The sequence below is a fragment of the Echeneis naucrates genome, chromosome 15 (assembly GCF_900963305.1).
Source record: "Echeneis naucrates chromosome 15, fEcheNa1.1, whole genome shotgun sequence".
NCBI lineage: Eukaryota > Metazoa > Chordata > Actinopteri > Carangiformes > Echeneidae > Echeneis > Echeneis naucrates.
This window is the reverse complement of record NC_042525.1, coordinates 20,508,729-20,521,700: the sequence shown is the minus strand read 5'-3', so window position 1 is coordinate 20,521,700 and position 12,972 is coordinate 20,508,729. Positions and strand designations below refer to the sequence as shown.

Sequence of the window (12,972 nt, the reverse complement as noted above, 5' to 3'; positions counted from 1 at the left end):
CAAAAAAATTAGGTGCTGCCAAATCAACTAATTGTTACAGTCTTAAGAAAAAGGAAGACACCCGTGAGCTCAATGACACCAAAAGACAGAGAGAGCCATGGAAAACAAGTGGAATCCTCTCTCTGGTCAAGAAACACAGGTGTCTGACTCTCCAGGAGGTAGGCATATCTGTGTCAATGTCAATAATTAAGAGACTTCACCAGAGTGAATACAGAGGATTCACCTCAAGGTATGAGGTGGTGGCCATTGATGGCCAGATAGGAGTTAACAAAAGAGCCTGTGCAGTTCAAGAAGATCATTGGATGGACAGATGCCAAATATTTATGGACCTGACTGTACATTTATATTATGCGATGTAATTATTGATTAACTTTTTAAAATTTTTATTTCATTATAAACAGTACATTAACACATACGTACGGGATCATGTTTCAAAACAAAGCAAAGCTTGCAAAATTGTAAAATATGATGGGAAAAATTTCATCTGAAAGACTGGTAAGGGTGTGTGTGTGTGTGTGTGTGTGTGTGTGTGTGTGTGTGTGTGTGTGTGTGTGTGTGTGTGTGTGTACAGGCCAAAAGTTTGGACACACTTTCCTATTCATTTGAATGAGAAGGTTTGTCCAAACCTTTGGCTTGTACTGTATGTTAATGGTGAAGTGTGTGTGAATATGTATGTTTATGGGGATGTATATGTGTGTGTATGCTTACGGGGATGTGTTTGTATATATTTATGTCGATGGAGATGGGGAAGTGTATGTTTGTGTGTCTATGTGTATGTGTATGTGTTTGTGTACATTTATCGGGATGGGGAGCTGTCTAAGTTTAGATATGAGATTGGCTCAGAACTACAAATCACTCCATATGATCGCCAAACCATTCCTCTTCTCCCATTCCATTTTGGTTCTTTGGTTTGTTCTAGTGAAATAACTTGACAACCTACTCCTAGATGGATTGACAAGATGTTGATTAGGGCTCAAATACATTTTTTTTCTTCTCCCTCACAGCCATTAACAAATGAAACTAACCTGTTACTGGAGGAGATGAGGAACTCTTCTCTGTATAAGGCGCCAGTGGATCCAGCTAACTGGTTTGGAATCAGGAAGGATGCCACTGTACTTGGATACAGCAAGGTATTTTCAATATACACTTTTTTTCTATGTAGAAAAATTATCAAGCCAACTGGTGTTTCAGAGCTTCTGCGTCAGCATGTCTAATTTCAGATAGCTTCATTGATAGCACCTCCGCTTACATAAAACCAAAACTATCTATAGCATGACCAGCTAACGCTAGAGGTATTCGAGACTATCGCGCTACAGTACCCAGTGCTACAGCAACAGCTCAGTCAGTACTCTTTATATGCAGTCCTTCTGCGCTGATGTTTTTAATACACTAATGTTCTTTCGCTCCCCATTATTTTTTGCAGAACCATTTAATAGTCCTAATGTTGTTAGTGTTTGAGGCAACAGTGTATCGACACCAGGCCCATCACTACCGCCAGCTCCAACAATCTCCGCCCACTATTCCTGCTCTGTTCCCTGCTGCAACAAGGGACACGCTTGACAAAGGCCTCATAGCCTGCTTTAAGTACCTGCTCAACTACACCTTCTACAAGTTTGGATTAGAGGTACCTTAAAAAATCTCTTTATTTTTGAACAAGTTGTCCTCTCTTGTTTATATTATATGAATAAAATGTTTCCTGTTTGTATATTATTTTCATTTTAATCTCCTTAAAAAAACACCCTTTTTACTTATCCCAAGATCTGTTTCCTGATGACGGTGAATGTAATTGGGCAGCGAATGAACTTCTTGGTGATAATCCATGGCTCTTGGTTGGTTGCCATCTTAGTGAAGCGCCGGCGGGCCGCTATCGCTCAGATCTGGCCTAGATATTGCCTCTTCCTTTCCATTTTTATGATCTACCAGTATTTATTGTGTGTGGGCATACCTCCTGCTCTCTGCATAGGTGAGTCCTGATATGAATTTACTATATGTGCAACTAACGACAGCCACAGTTTGTTGTAGTTGTGTATATTCTCCATGAGGGAATGGAATGATTTTATATTATTATATTAAAATGTATTATGATTTCCCAAATATGCTATATACAATATGCACAGAGTTCTCAGTTTTTGAGCTATACCTGTGCAGTTTAATTGCATCCTGAATGGTAGAGTTTTGTCTTTTTGATGAGAAGTTGAAAAGGTATGAAGTCCTGTCACGTTTGTAGTTAAATGTCTGTTCAACTAGCTTTTTATTTTCTTGTGTTTTCTCATAGAAGATGTTTTTTATTCTCATCTTGAGAAGTTTAACCCCAATACTGAGGTTTGCTGTTCGTAAACCAGTCCACCAATCCATTATGTAGTACTCCTCTGTGCAGAGTTGCTGGAGGGCTCAAGCCAATCCCCGCTGACATTAGGTTAGGAAGGGGTACATCTTGGACAGGTTGCCTATCTATCACAGGGCTGACATACATAGAGACATAAAGAAACACTATCCTGTTTATACAAAATTTTTTAGTCTCCAGAAAACCTAAAATGCATATTTTGACTGTTAGAAGAACCTGGTGTACCCAGATCAAACCTATGCAAGTACGAGGAGAACATGCACACACAACTCCACACAGAAAAGCCCAAACCCTCTTGTACAGGGCCCCCATTAGTAAATAAAAATATTTTACCTCCAGCCTAGACTGTGTGCTATTGAAAAGATTTGTCCATTACATTTATAAGCACAAAATTACTCAATGTCAGTCTGTTTCAATCCACTCTTTCCACACTTGGGCGTTTGCTTCATCTGAGAAGCTCCTTGTAGGATGGGTGTACCAGCCTGTTAATTCAGCCTAAAGTTACTGTATTTTGTTGTTTGGTTCATTTCTTGAACATCCTGCTAAATGTAAACGTGATAAACAATAAAACAGTGGTACATTGTGCAATGTATTAGTTTTGTCTACCCACCTTTATGTACCTGCATTTCTTGTGTGTCACTTGTCCTGTAGACTACCCATGGCGGTGGAATACGCCAGTGTTGATGAACTCAGCTCTTATTAAGTGGCTATATCTGCCTGACTTCTTCACTGTGCCTAACTCAAGAAACCTCATAGGTGAGAGTGTCTGTGGGTGTATCTTTGTTTGTTAGAGTTCAATCATTTAGTAATTCATCCAGCTGTGATTGGAGTTAATCGTTTGATGAGAACAGCATTTAAAATGATTAGAGTGAGAGCAAAAGTGGCTGAATTTCCTTTTGAGCAAGAGATTATTTGTTATTTATGTAGATCACTCACTCTTTATTTGTTTTCCATGTTTATTTGTTTGTGATTGCTATGCCTTGATTTAAATGACGTCTGTTCTTAATACAGCTGGTGAGCAAAACAAGACTGTGTGTAATGTCTGCGTAAACCAGAAGCTATATTAGTATTTCTTTATAAAATTGGCTCACGTGAGCTAAGCCCAGGGTACCATGGTTAAGCAACAGTTGGTGTGCCAGACTTGTGGAGATGATGGTGATGGAAATAATGATGACAGTAATCATAATAACGTTTGTGTTGTTATATGTGTCCACAGCGGACTTTGTGCTGCTGATGTGTGCATCTCAGCAATGGAAGGTGTTTGAGTGTGAACACACAGAGGAGTGGATGGTTATGGCAGGAGAGAACACAGATGACCCTGAACCAATGAAGGGTCGACTGTTCAACCCTGCTCCCAACTTCATTAACTGCAGGTAGACATATCATGAGCCTGTGTGTCTTACTGTCAGACTGGTAAACTAGACAGGCACAGAGTTGAAGCTTTTCTTTTTAATCTTTGCTTATGTTGTTGTTTGCCATGACTTTCCTTGACACAACCATCAGACCACATACTTGGAGAGAGGAAAGTCTTATAATGATTATAGGTTAGATAATACAATAATGCAATAAATCAATTCCAATGTTCAAGGATCCATGCACGTTTAGGTTGATTGTTGACTCTAAATTGCCCATAGGTCTGAGTGTAGGTGTGAGTTATTGTTGGTCTCTGTATGTTGGCCCTGCGATGGACTGGTGACCTGTCCAGGGTGTACCCTGCCCTTGCCCAATGTGAGCTGGGATTGACTCCAGCTGGCCCCGAAAACAGAAAAGTGATAGAAAATGAATGAATAAATGAACAATAAATCAAATATATTAATTCAAGTAATGATCTGATAAACAATACATCACTAAAGTGTGCAATACAAGACACTAATATTTCCTTACACAGTGCCTTTAGCTCCTGTTTGTCTGTTTTCTCCTACTTTTGTGTCTATCTCTCCTTCAATCTCCTTCCCATGGCTTTCCTGTCTTCACCCAGTTTTTTCCTGTTTTTCCACCCTCATGTCTGTCTACCAGACGTGCCATAAGCCTATATTAGCTAGCTAGTTCATTTGTAGTCAGTTATCTAGCCCAACGTAGAATGGCTTGGAACTAAAGCAAGATCTGACACTGACAGTTGATAATAACTAATATGAATCATCAGCTACATTAGTTTCTTTCCTAGTCTTCCCTTCCTGAAACTCATTTGCTTCTTCCATGCTCCCACTTCAACCAGAACATTTTCTGATGCCCAGCTACAGGAGCCAATAATGTTTAAGTCAAAATGAGGCCACAGTTAGTGTTTAGAAAATTAAAATAAAGTGAAGCTTTACTTTTTACTTTAATTTTACCATGTTTTCATTGTTATTATTGTTATTATTATTATTAATCTTTTATTTTACAGATTTTACAGATTGCTTGAGATAAAAAATATCTCTTTTCCAAGCAAGGTCTGACCAAGAAGGCAGCAACAAGAAACAAAATGAAATATTACACAGGAAAAAGAAAGAGACAGACAAATGAGTGCGAGAGAGAGAAAACGTCCACATCCCTGAGGGGGAGTTATGTCCTACAGTCTGAGGAGGGTATGAAGGGGAGAGAAGGAGGAGAGGGCTGGTTTGGGAGGAGAAGGCTGTACCTGGGTATCCTAAGGATCCTGGGGGAGGACATCACAGATTACAAGATTATAATTCCTTGTTTTTCAAGACGGTTCCAACCAGAGGGATCAGAATGCATGAATGCCCCAAACTCAGTACGAGTTCTGCGGACAGAGGTGGATAAAAAAATCTGGATAGCGCAAACTATATGATGTGAGAGTAACCTTTTGAACACCTGAACTTCTGTGTTCGGGGTAGTTAAGCTTACATCTGTTTCAATTCCGTTTGTGTACTTTTATGGCCAATGACAGCCAATGGATGAGGGTTTCAATTTAAATTATACCGGGGCACATTAGATTTACACTGGGGAACAAATGCACTTGTATACAGGCTATAGTTTGCATTGCATTTTTTTTTTATGTATCTAGCACACACATAGACACACAGCCACAAAAAATTGGGGATTGGTATGGATTTAGATGTATACTTTTAATAGAAACTTCCAGTACAGAGCGGCTAAATGGCTGTTTGGCTGTGTAAGAAGAGAAAATTAAAAAAATTCACTTAAATTCACTCTGTCTCCAATGCGTTCTTCTCACAGTATAAATTTCTTAGTCTGATATATATGGAATGTTTAACGTGAAATGTCTTTTTTTTTTTCCAGGAGTTACCTGGATATGGCTAAAGTTTTGGTTTTTCGTCACCTCTTCTGGTTTATGCTGTCAGTGGTCTTCATCACCGGGGCCACTAGAATATCTGTGTTTGGACTGGGCTACCTGATGGCCTGCTTTTTTTTCTTGCTGTTTGGGACCAAACTATTGGTCAAACCCTCCAGAACCCGACTCGCCCTGTGGGACTGTCTCATCATCTATAATGTGGCAGTTATTATATCTAAAAACATGTTATCAGTAAGTAGAAGATCAAGTTTGCTTTGGTGCTTGTACATTGGTTTTAAGAGCAGCCGTTTTTTTATTTTTTTGCCTTCAGTATTTTAATTGAAGCATCCTTTTATCTATTTAACATATGGTGGGAGCTAAAGGAAACTATAGCAACACCTACCGTGTTCTGAAGAAATAGATAATTAACTTATATTTATAACTACTGAAAAATAGAGCCCAACAAGCCTGCTGAGTGTTTAAGGGCCAGATTCTAGTGATCTGTCTAAACTATAATGACTCTTCTGATCCCTCAAGTCAGTGTCTCTATTCCTGCATTGGCCTTTTCACCGAGAGTTGTAAAACACGTCTGCCCACACTCCTGAATCTGAAACTTCCACCTCTACCATGAGACATTTAGATTTGTCAGATTGAATGAGAACAAGAGCCAACGTGAACAAAGAGGACTAAACTAAATCTGGTTTATTTAGGGTTGAAGATACTTTACTATAGTCCCTAATAAAGCACATCTGAAAATGTATAAAGGAATCCTTGTAATTCCTTTCTGGTTGTGGTTCTTAGGAAAAATCTAAATATTGTTGACGTAGACAAAAAACAAAAGATTCCAGAAAGTCTCTTAGAATAGCACTGACCATCACCAAATACTCAAAATGTCCAAGGGTAGCGGGTTTTCAAGTCACCGGCACCAATAATCACTAACGTTAGGTATACTATAACTTTAACTTTAACATGGTAGCTCCTTGAAGAGACTCAAAAGCTCAAAGTCACGAGTGAAGGGTACTTACTTTTGAGAGTAACATTGTTTAATCCTTCCAAAGCAATACAGGGCCTCAAAGTCTTATTTTCCTTTTCTACAATGAAAACAATGAAACAGTGAATTCACCCCCTGCTAGATTACCTAAAATGGAATGAATTTCAATACAATTAAACCTAAAATGCATACAATAAATGGTGAGCAGGTCTAAATGATTATGGATCCTCAATCTAATACTTTCAGACCTACTTTCTGGTGGAGCTACAAGATAGCACCAAATCTGCTAAAGATAGCAAAAGGGCCTAAAGAAATGGAAAATTAATTTGCAAACTGTCTATTTATATTTCTATTTGTGTTTATGTTTCAGATACTGGCATGTGTTTTTGTTCATGAAATGCAGAAGAGCTTTTGTTGGGTCATTCAGCTCTTCAGTCTGGTTTGTACAGTAAAAGGATATTATGACCGTAAGTGCATTGCTAATGACAACATTACACTATAACCATGATACAATAATGTATATGAATACATAGATTGCATTGTGTTTTATATTCAGTCCCCTGAATATGATGAACAAGTAAATTTGTATTAAGAAATGTTGCGTCTGCTACATTTTTTCAAATAATTTAATCACCTTAAATTTTAAATGGCATGTTTAATCTGGTGATTATAATCTATTGCATTCAGGTTTTTTAATCAGAACATCACACAGAACGATCTTCTGCAGAATCCCTTTTTTATCTCACTCATGTCACATGTTTTTGCTTCTTGACAGCGAAAGCAGTGAGTGACAAGACCTGCAGCCTTCCTGTAGAAGAGGCGGGAATCATCTGGGACAGTATCTGTTTTCTGTGCCTGTTACTTCAGAGGAGAATCTTTCTCAGTTTTTACTTCCTGCATGTGACAACAGAGCTGCAGGCTTCTGCCAAACAAGCCTCAAGGTAATGCCAGCCATGCTTTTGCATTCTTTGCGGTTTTCCGTACTGATGAGTCACTGACTCTACTACCGTGGAAGTGGTTAAATCAATGTAGTTTTAAGGTGGCTTCACTAAGATCTCAACAAAATTATTCGAATGAGCTACAAATGAGCTACAAATTAGAAAGTGTTGATCAGAATCAGAATCAGCATTGGAATCATCTTTAATAACAAAATTTGCGCACACAAACGAGGACTTTGACTCAGGTCCACTTCAGTCACCATGCATGTTTTTTAAATTGGAAATATATACACAAAGAAGATGAAAAGTAAAAATCTAAATAAATAAATAAATAAATACATAAAATATATAAAAATTAATATGATAAAAAAGGGAGAAAGGAGAGATAATGAGGTTGAAATAAAATATAAAAATATAAAAACATTAACTCAAATATTGATTTCAGCAGTGCTGACCGAGTAGTGCAAAATGTAAGTATGTGCATGTGACCTGAATTAAATAAAACTGTGGGTTATTTCACAGTTATGTACTGCTCTGACTGTAAAGTGTTAATGTGAAAAGTGCTCATCAGAGTGACAGCCTGAGTGAAGAAACTGTCTCTGCAGTGACAGGTTTTTGCAAACAGCCCTGTCCTGTTTTGTGGCTGAGCCAAACCAGACAGTGATTTGTGCAGGACAGACTGAATGATAGCAGTGTAGAAGATGACCAGCAGCTCCTTTGGCAGGTTGAACTTTCTGATTTCTTTTCAAATCCTGCGAAAAGGTGGATCCGAGGAATCTGAACTGATCCACAGTCAGGACTGTGTTGTTGAGAATGGTGCCAGGAAGGTGGTGTTCACTGACAGGTGGAGGCGGGCAAACTGAGCTAGATGTGCTGAGCTGATGCTGTTGTTGTCCTCAAACAGGATCCCGGCAAATGTCACTTTGTAATTGAGGTGTTGCAGGATGTAGCGCGCTCCCATTTTGACTGCATCATCAGATAAACTATTTGCCTAGTAGGCAAATGGCAGAGGCTCCAGTGGGGGGTTTGTGATGTCCTTCAGATGGCTCAACACCAGTTTCTCAAAAGATTCATGACCACAGATATCAGGACAACAGGCCTGTAGGCCTGTTTTGGCTTCTGGGATGAGTGTTTGAACCTGGAGGTAACTTCACACATCTCCAGAGTGCTGTTAATGATCTAAGTGAAGATGGGGGGCAGTTGGTCAGCACAAACTCTCAGGTAGGATGGGGAAATCCTGTCAAATCCTGGAGCCTTCTTGGTTTTTTCTCTCTGTCGGAGAGAAGGTGGGTGGTGGCTGCAGGAAATCCCTCTATGTAGTTGTGAGGACGGTGAGTAGATGGGAGGTGTAAATGGTTGTCTTTTATATCTGCAGTAGAAAATGTTGAGGTCGTCAGACAGTGAGGGATTCTTCTCAGGGTGGAGAGATGGACTCATGTAGTTCGTGATGTGCTGCAAGCCTCTCTAAACTGATGAAGGGTTGTTGGCTGAGAAGCTGTTTTTTAATTTCTCACTGTAGTTCTTCTTAGCTTCTGTGATCGCCTTTTTGACCTGCATGTACAGGGCCCAGTCCCCACTCCTTTAGGCCTCCTCCTTGGTCTTGTGCTGTTTCCTCAGATTTGGTGCGAGCCATGTTATGTTATTGTATTTGTGAAAGGTTTTGGTCTGCAAACACACGTCCTCAAAAAAACTGATGTAAGTAATATTTCAAATTATTAGATCAGTGCCACATTGACAAATTAATACTTCTTGATAATATCCATTCACAAATCAGTATCAAGTTGAAACTTCTGTGGAAACTGTCTTGTGTACAAAAAAATCATTATTTCTTCCTTCCAGGGGGTTTGAGCTCTTCAGAGCCAGTATTGTGAAGAACATTAAATTCTACCAGCAAGCTGAACAGAAATCTCTGTCACAGCTCAAGAGATCGTAAGTATTCACAGAACAGTAGGCGCATCTGCTTTTGTGAGTAACATTATAGTAGTGCATGACAGGGCAACTAAACAGCAGGAGGAAATACCTTGAGAAATGGTTTCATTACTGACTCATAGTAGGTGAATCTTTTTAGATGTACCTGCAGTATAACAGTAATGTTCTGTTAGTCAGCCAGCATTTTTGGTCCAGATTTAAAAGTTCCACCCATTCATAATTCAATACGAATTTAATTGTTAACAATTTTATACATTCATGATCCGTAGATGGGGCTGATTGTGGTAATTCTCCTCCCTCTAAAGCCACCATGAGTTAAATTAAATCAAATTGTAATTGTGGAAGATCTCAACATTCATGAAATTAGGAACAAAAATGCACCTGAATTTAAGCTGAACATTACTCCAATGTGAAAGTTGGTAAAGTGTGTGTGTGTATGTGTGTTCCTCAATCCTTCCTCTCCTTTTCATGCAGGATGCTAAGAATTCGCTCCAAGCAGCAGAAGTACAGAGATGGACACAAAGCCAGTGACCAAGACTCCAGTGAGAGTCAGACTACTGGTGGGATTCACCATCCATAAATACCTACGAATAGCAAATATGAGAAGATTTAATTGGTTTTAGTTAGCTGTGAAAACAATATACCCATTCATTGTTTTCACAATGGGCGTGGGTATGCTTTACTCTTAATACTGTTAATTAAATCATTAATAATTGTATGCTTAACAGTTTCAATATATTTTTAACCCCTGGGGGATAAAAGTAGTCCCAAAATACGTTACTATTCATACAGTCATGGTTCCATGAAGATGAAATTTCATGGCCAAATGATGTATACAATTTCAAACCTTTTCTTGTTTCCCACAGAATCTCAGACAGACAAGAAGAAGTCCAAAAAGAAACAGTGGTCACAACCATGGCTGGACCATGCTACAGGTGTGACAAACTGCATGAATGAGACATGATAATCACGATATAGTGAGTTGATGTATGTATATTTCTGTTCACAGTGCTCCACTCAGGGGAATACTACCTATTTGAATCAGATAGTGAAGATGAAGAGGACATGCAGTTTGAAGAACAGAAGCCTCAAAAACGGACTGCCTTTCAGGTCACACACACGCAAGTCATTCACCAAATATACTTACTTTTACATAGTATATTTTTATTAGTTTGAAAAACATTAAGCATGTCATGTTACAGCAAATTTTATTGCAGATGATGAGTAAATGATGGAGAAAAATACCAATGACATGGTCATGCTGTAGTAAACACCTGTAAGGCTACATTCGGGGGACACTAACACCTAATCTCATATCATTCATAGACTTCGTTGCTGTATCAAAATATTTTCAGTAACAGTAACAGTAAGAAAGCAGTGTTGAAAATCTTTATTGTATTGTTGTTTTTGTTTTTCTCAGTTTGCATATGAGGCGTGGGTAACCAACGTTAAAAAAGTTCTTAGAGAACGTCAGAGACACCAGAGGCAGTTAAGGGGCCTTGAGAGAAGAGAGAAAGAGAGGGATGGAAGAGTGGATTCACAACAGGGGGCTTCCTCTGAAATAGGTTAGCTGTTCCTTCATCTTTTTCTTTCCTCAGTGCAGATGCTAAGGGGACAAACTAGAGTGGAGTAGATGTGGCTATTTTGTTCAGGTGGACAGTACTATTTTCTCTGTTCTGTCACAGGCTGCATTAGTTTTATTTCAAACTTATTTCCTTGGTAATTAAAGTAATGATTGTTTGTCAAAAGTTTTTCAAAGTTCAATGAAATGTTGCCTGAGGTGTAAGTAATACTGTTCTTTTGTGTCGTGTATGTGTTTGTAGGTTGTAGGGACGATGATGTGTTTGACGACCCTGTCATTCAGGAGGAGGAGGAAGAGTCTGGTAGGTTCATTCTGCTGTGTCTAATCTGTCAGGTGTTGTGAATGTGCCCAGTATACAGCGCAGCACTTCCTCTTGTGATTGCAGGTCATTAGAGTTACTGACAAATGCAAAGAAAATATATTGCCCTAGTATTAGTATTGATTTGCATTTGTACACCTATCTGCTGTTTATTGAACTTTATTTAACTGACAGCTGACATTAGACTTTCAGAAACACAATTAATTAATTAATTTACATATATATATATGTATATATATATATATATATATATATTTTTTTTTTTTTTTTTTTAATAATATTTAGTAACAAGCGATAATTAACTTTGTAACCAGTTGTCCTGTTTATTGTACCTCCTATTATTTGCTCTCTCTCCCCCATCCACCTGTGTGCTACAGGTCATGGTGAGATGGTTCAGAGGATCTTGGATATTCTGCATTTCCTGTGGGCTATAGTTTTGGCAATGGTGGATGGACTGACTCAGTGGCTCAACTTGCTGACTAAGCAGTACAGAGAGACATCTACTGTTCTGTGCAATGAACGCTACTTCATCATACACCAGATACAGCAGGTAAAAACGATATCGTAATTGTGCCATTCAGCACAGACAAAAATTTACACACACACGGCAGGTAGACAAGTAGATGCAGAGCAGATGTGCCTTGTCAGCCAAGGGATTGCCTGACACAGATGTGCCTTGTCAGTGGCAGAAGCCCACTGGGACAGAACAAAGGGAGGAGGGGCAGGGGAAACAAGAACACAAATACAGGGCGGGCAATAAAAACAACAAGCCAACACATTAACAATGACACCCCTTCTCCCTCTCAGGATATTTAAAAAGTGTAAGCCATAGTTATCTCTCTCAGTATATTAAACTATCCTCAGGGGCTTATGCTTCAGAAATGAGACTACATCAGTCCCTGAACACTGTACTGATGAATCTTCCTTTATCCTTGAAGTCAGGTGTCAAGAAACATCATCAGCTTAAGACATCCAACACCAATGATGAAGGAACTTTCCTTGACAACATACACACAAACACTAACCGGTGTTGTTCCTGTCCGATTTGCAGTATCCCAAAACTACAGAATCTACAGAAGACCAGATATCTCAGGACAGTGAGAGTCCCACACTGGAGACTTGTTTGGATGAGACACAGGCAGAAAACACAAGATACAGGTTAGTTTGGTGAAAAAGCATCTGCCAGTTGTGTTTTCTCTTTGTTAGTGAGAGAGACCAAAACCAGAACAAATTATGCTGTAAGAGTCAGCAGTAGTGGTTATAGATACATATAACAGAAGAATCACCATGGCCATACTTACGCAGATACTGTATTGTTTACAAAACCAAGACTAACCCTCTGCCCTTCCCATGACTATTAACCACATAGTGTTTGTACGGTGGACCTTCCGTTGCTGTATAGTGAGGCCAGTGCTAACATCACAACTGGCTGATAGTAGATGCAATTACCATAGCCACTACTCTTTTTTAAAATTTTATTTAGTTACGTTTTTATAATAAACCAATATGTTTTTTTTTTTATTGAAGTAGTTTAATTACTATTTTTCTAAGATGCTTTGCCTTAGGTAAACTTCTTCTGGTGTGGACTAACATGTTGCATGCAAAGTCATTCGGCCTGCCTGAGAGACTGGCATTGG

At 38.9% G+C, this 12,972-nt stretch overlaps 1 protein-coding gene across 4 annotated transcripts in view; it reads left to right on the top strand.

Moving 5' to 3' along the window:
- Positions 1–12,972, top strand: part of piezo1 (piezo type mechanosensitive ion channel component 1 (Er blood group)) — a 103,316-nt gene that overhangs the window by 53,785 nt on the left and 36,559 nt on the right. For all 4 annotated transcript variants that reach the window (XM_029520407.1, XM_029520409.1, XM_029520408.1 and 1 more), the window contains exons 20-35: positions 1,005–1,130; positions 1,424–1,624; positions 1,759–1,963; positions 2,996–3,100; positions 3,561–3,717; positions 5,585–5,828; positions 6,938–7,034; positions 7,343–7,508; positions 9,345–9,434; positions 9,909–9,994; positions 10,301–10,369; positions 10,444–10,544; positions 10,855–10,999; positions 11,258–11,317; positions 11,713–11,885; positions 12,387–12,493. In XM_029520407.1, coding sequence (XP_029376267.1) covers positions 1,005–1,130; positions 1,424–1,624; positions 1,759–1,963; positions 2,996–3,100; positions 3,561–3,717; positions 5,585–5,828; positions 6,938–7,034; positions 7,343–7,508; positions 9,345–9,434; positions 9,909–9,994; positions 10,301–10,369; positions 10,444–10,544; positions 10,855–10,999; positions 11,258–11,317; positions 11,713–11,885; positions 12,387–12,493 — 2,132 coding nt within the window. The remainder of the gene's footprint in view (positions 1–1,004; positions 1,131–1,423; positions 1,625–1,758; positions 1,964–2,995; positions 3,101–3,560; positions 3,718–5,584; positions 5,829–6,937; positions 7,035–7,342; positions 7,509–9,344; positions 9,435–9,908; positions 9,995–10,300; positions 10,370–10,443; positions 10,545–10,854; positions 11,000–11,257; positions 11,318–11,712; positions 11,886–12,386; positions 12,494–12,972) is intronic.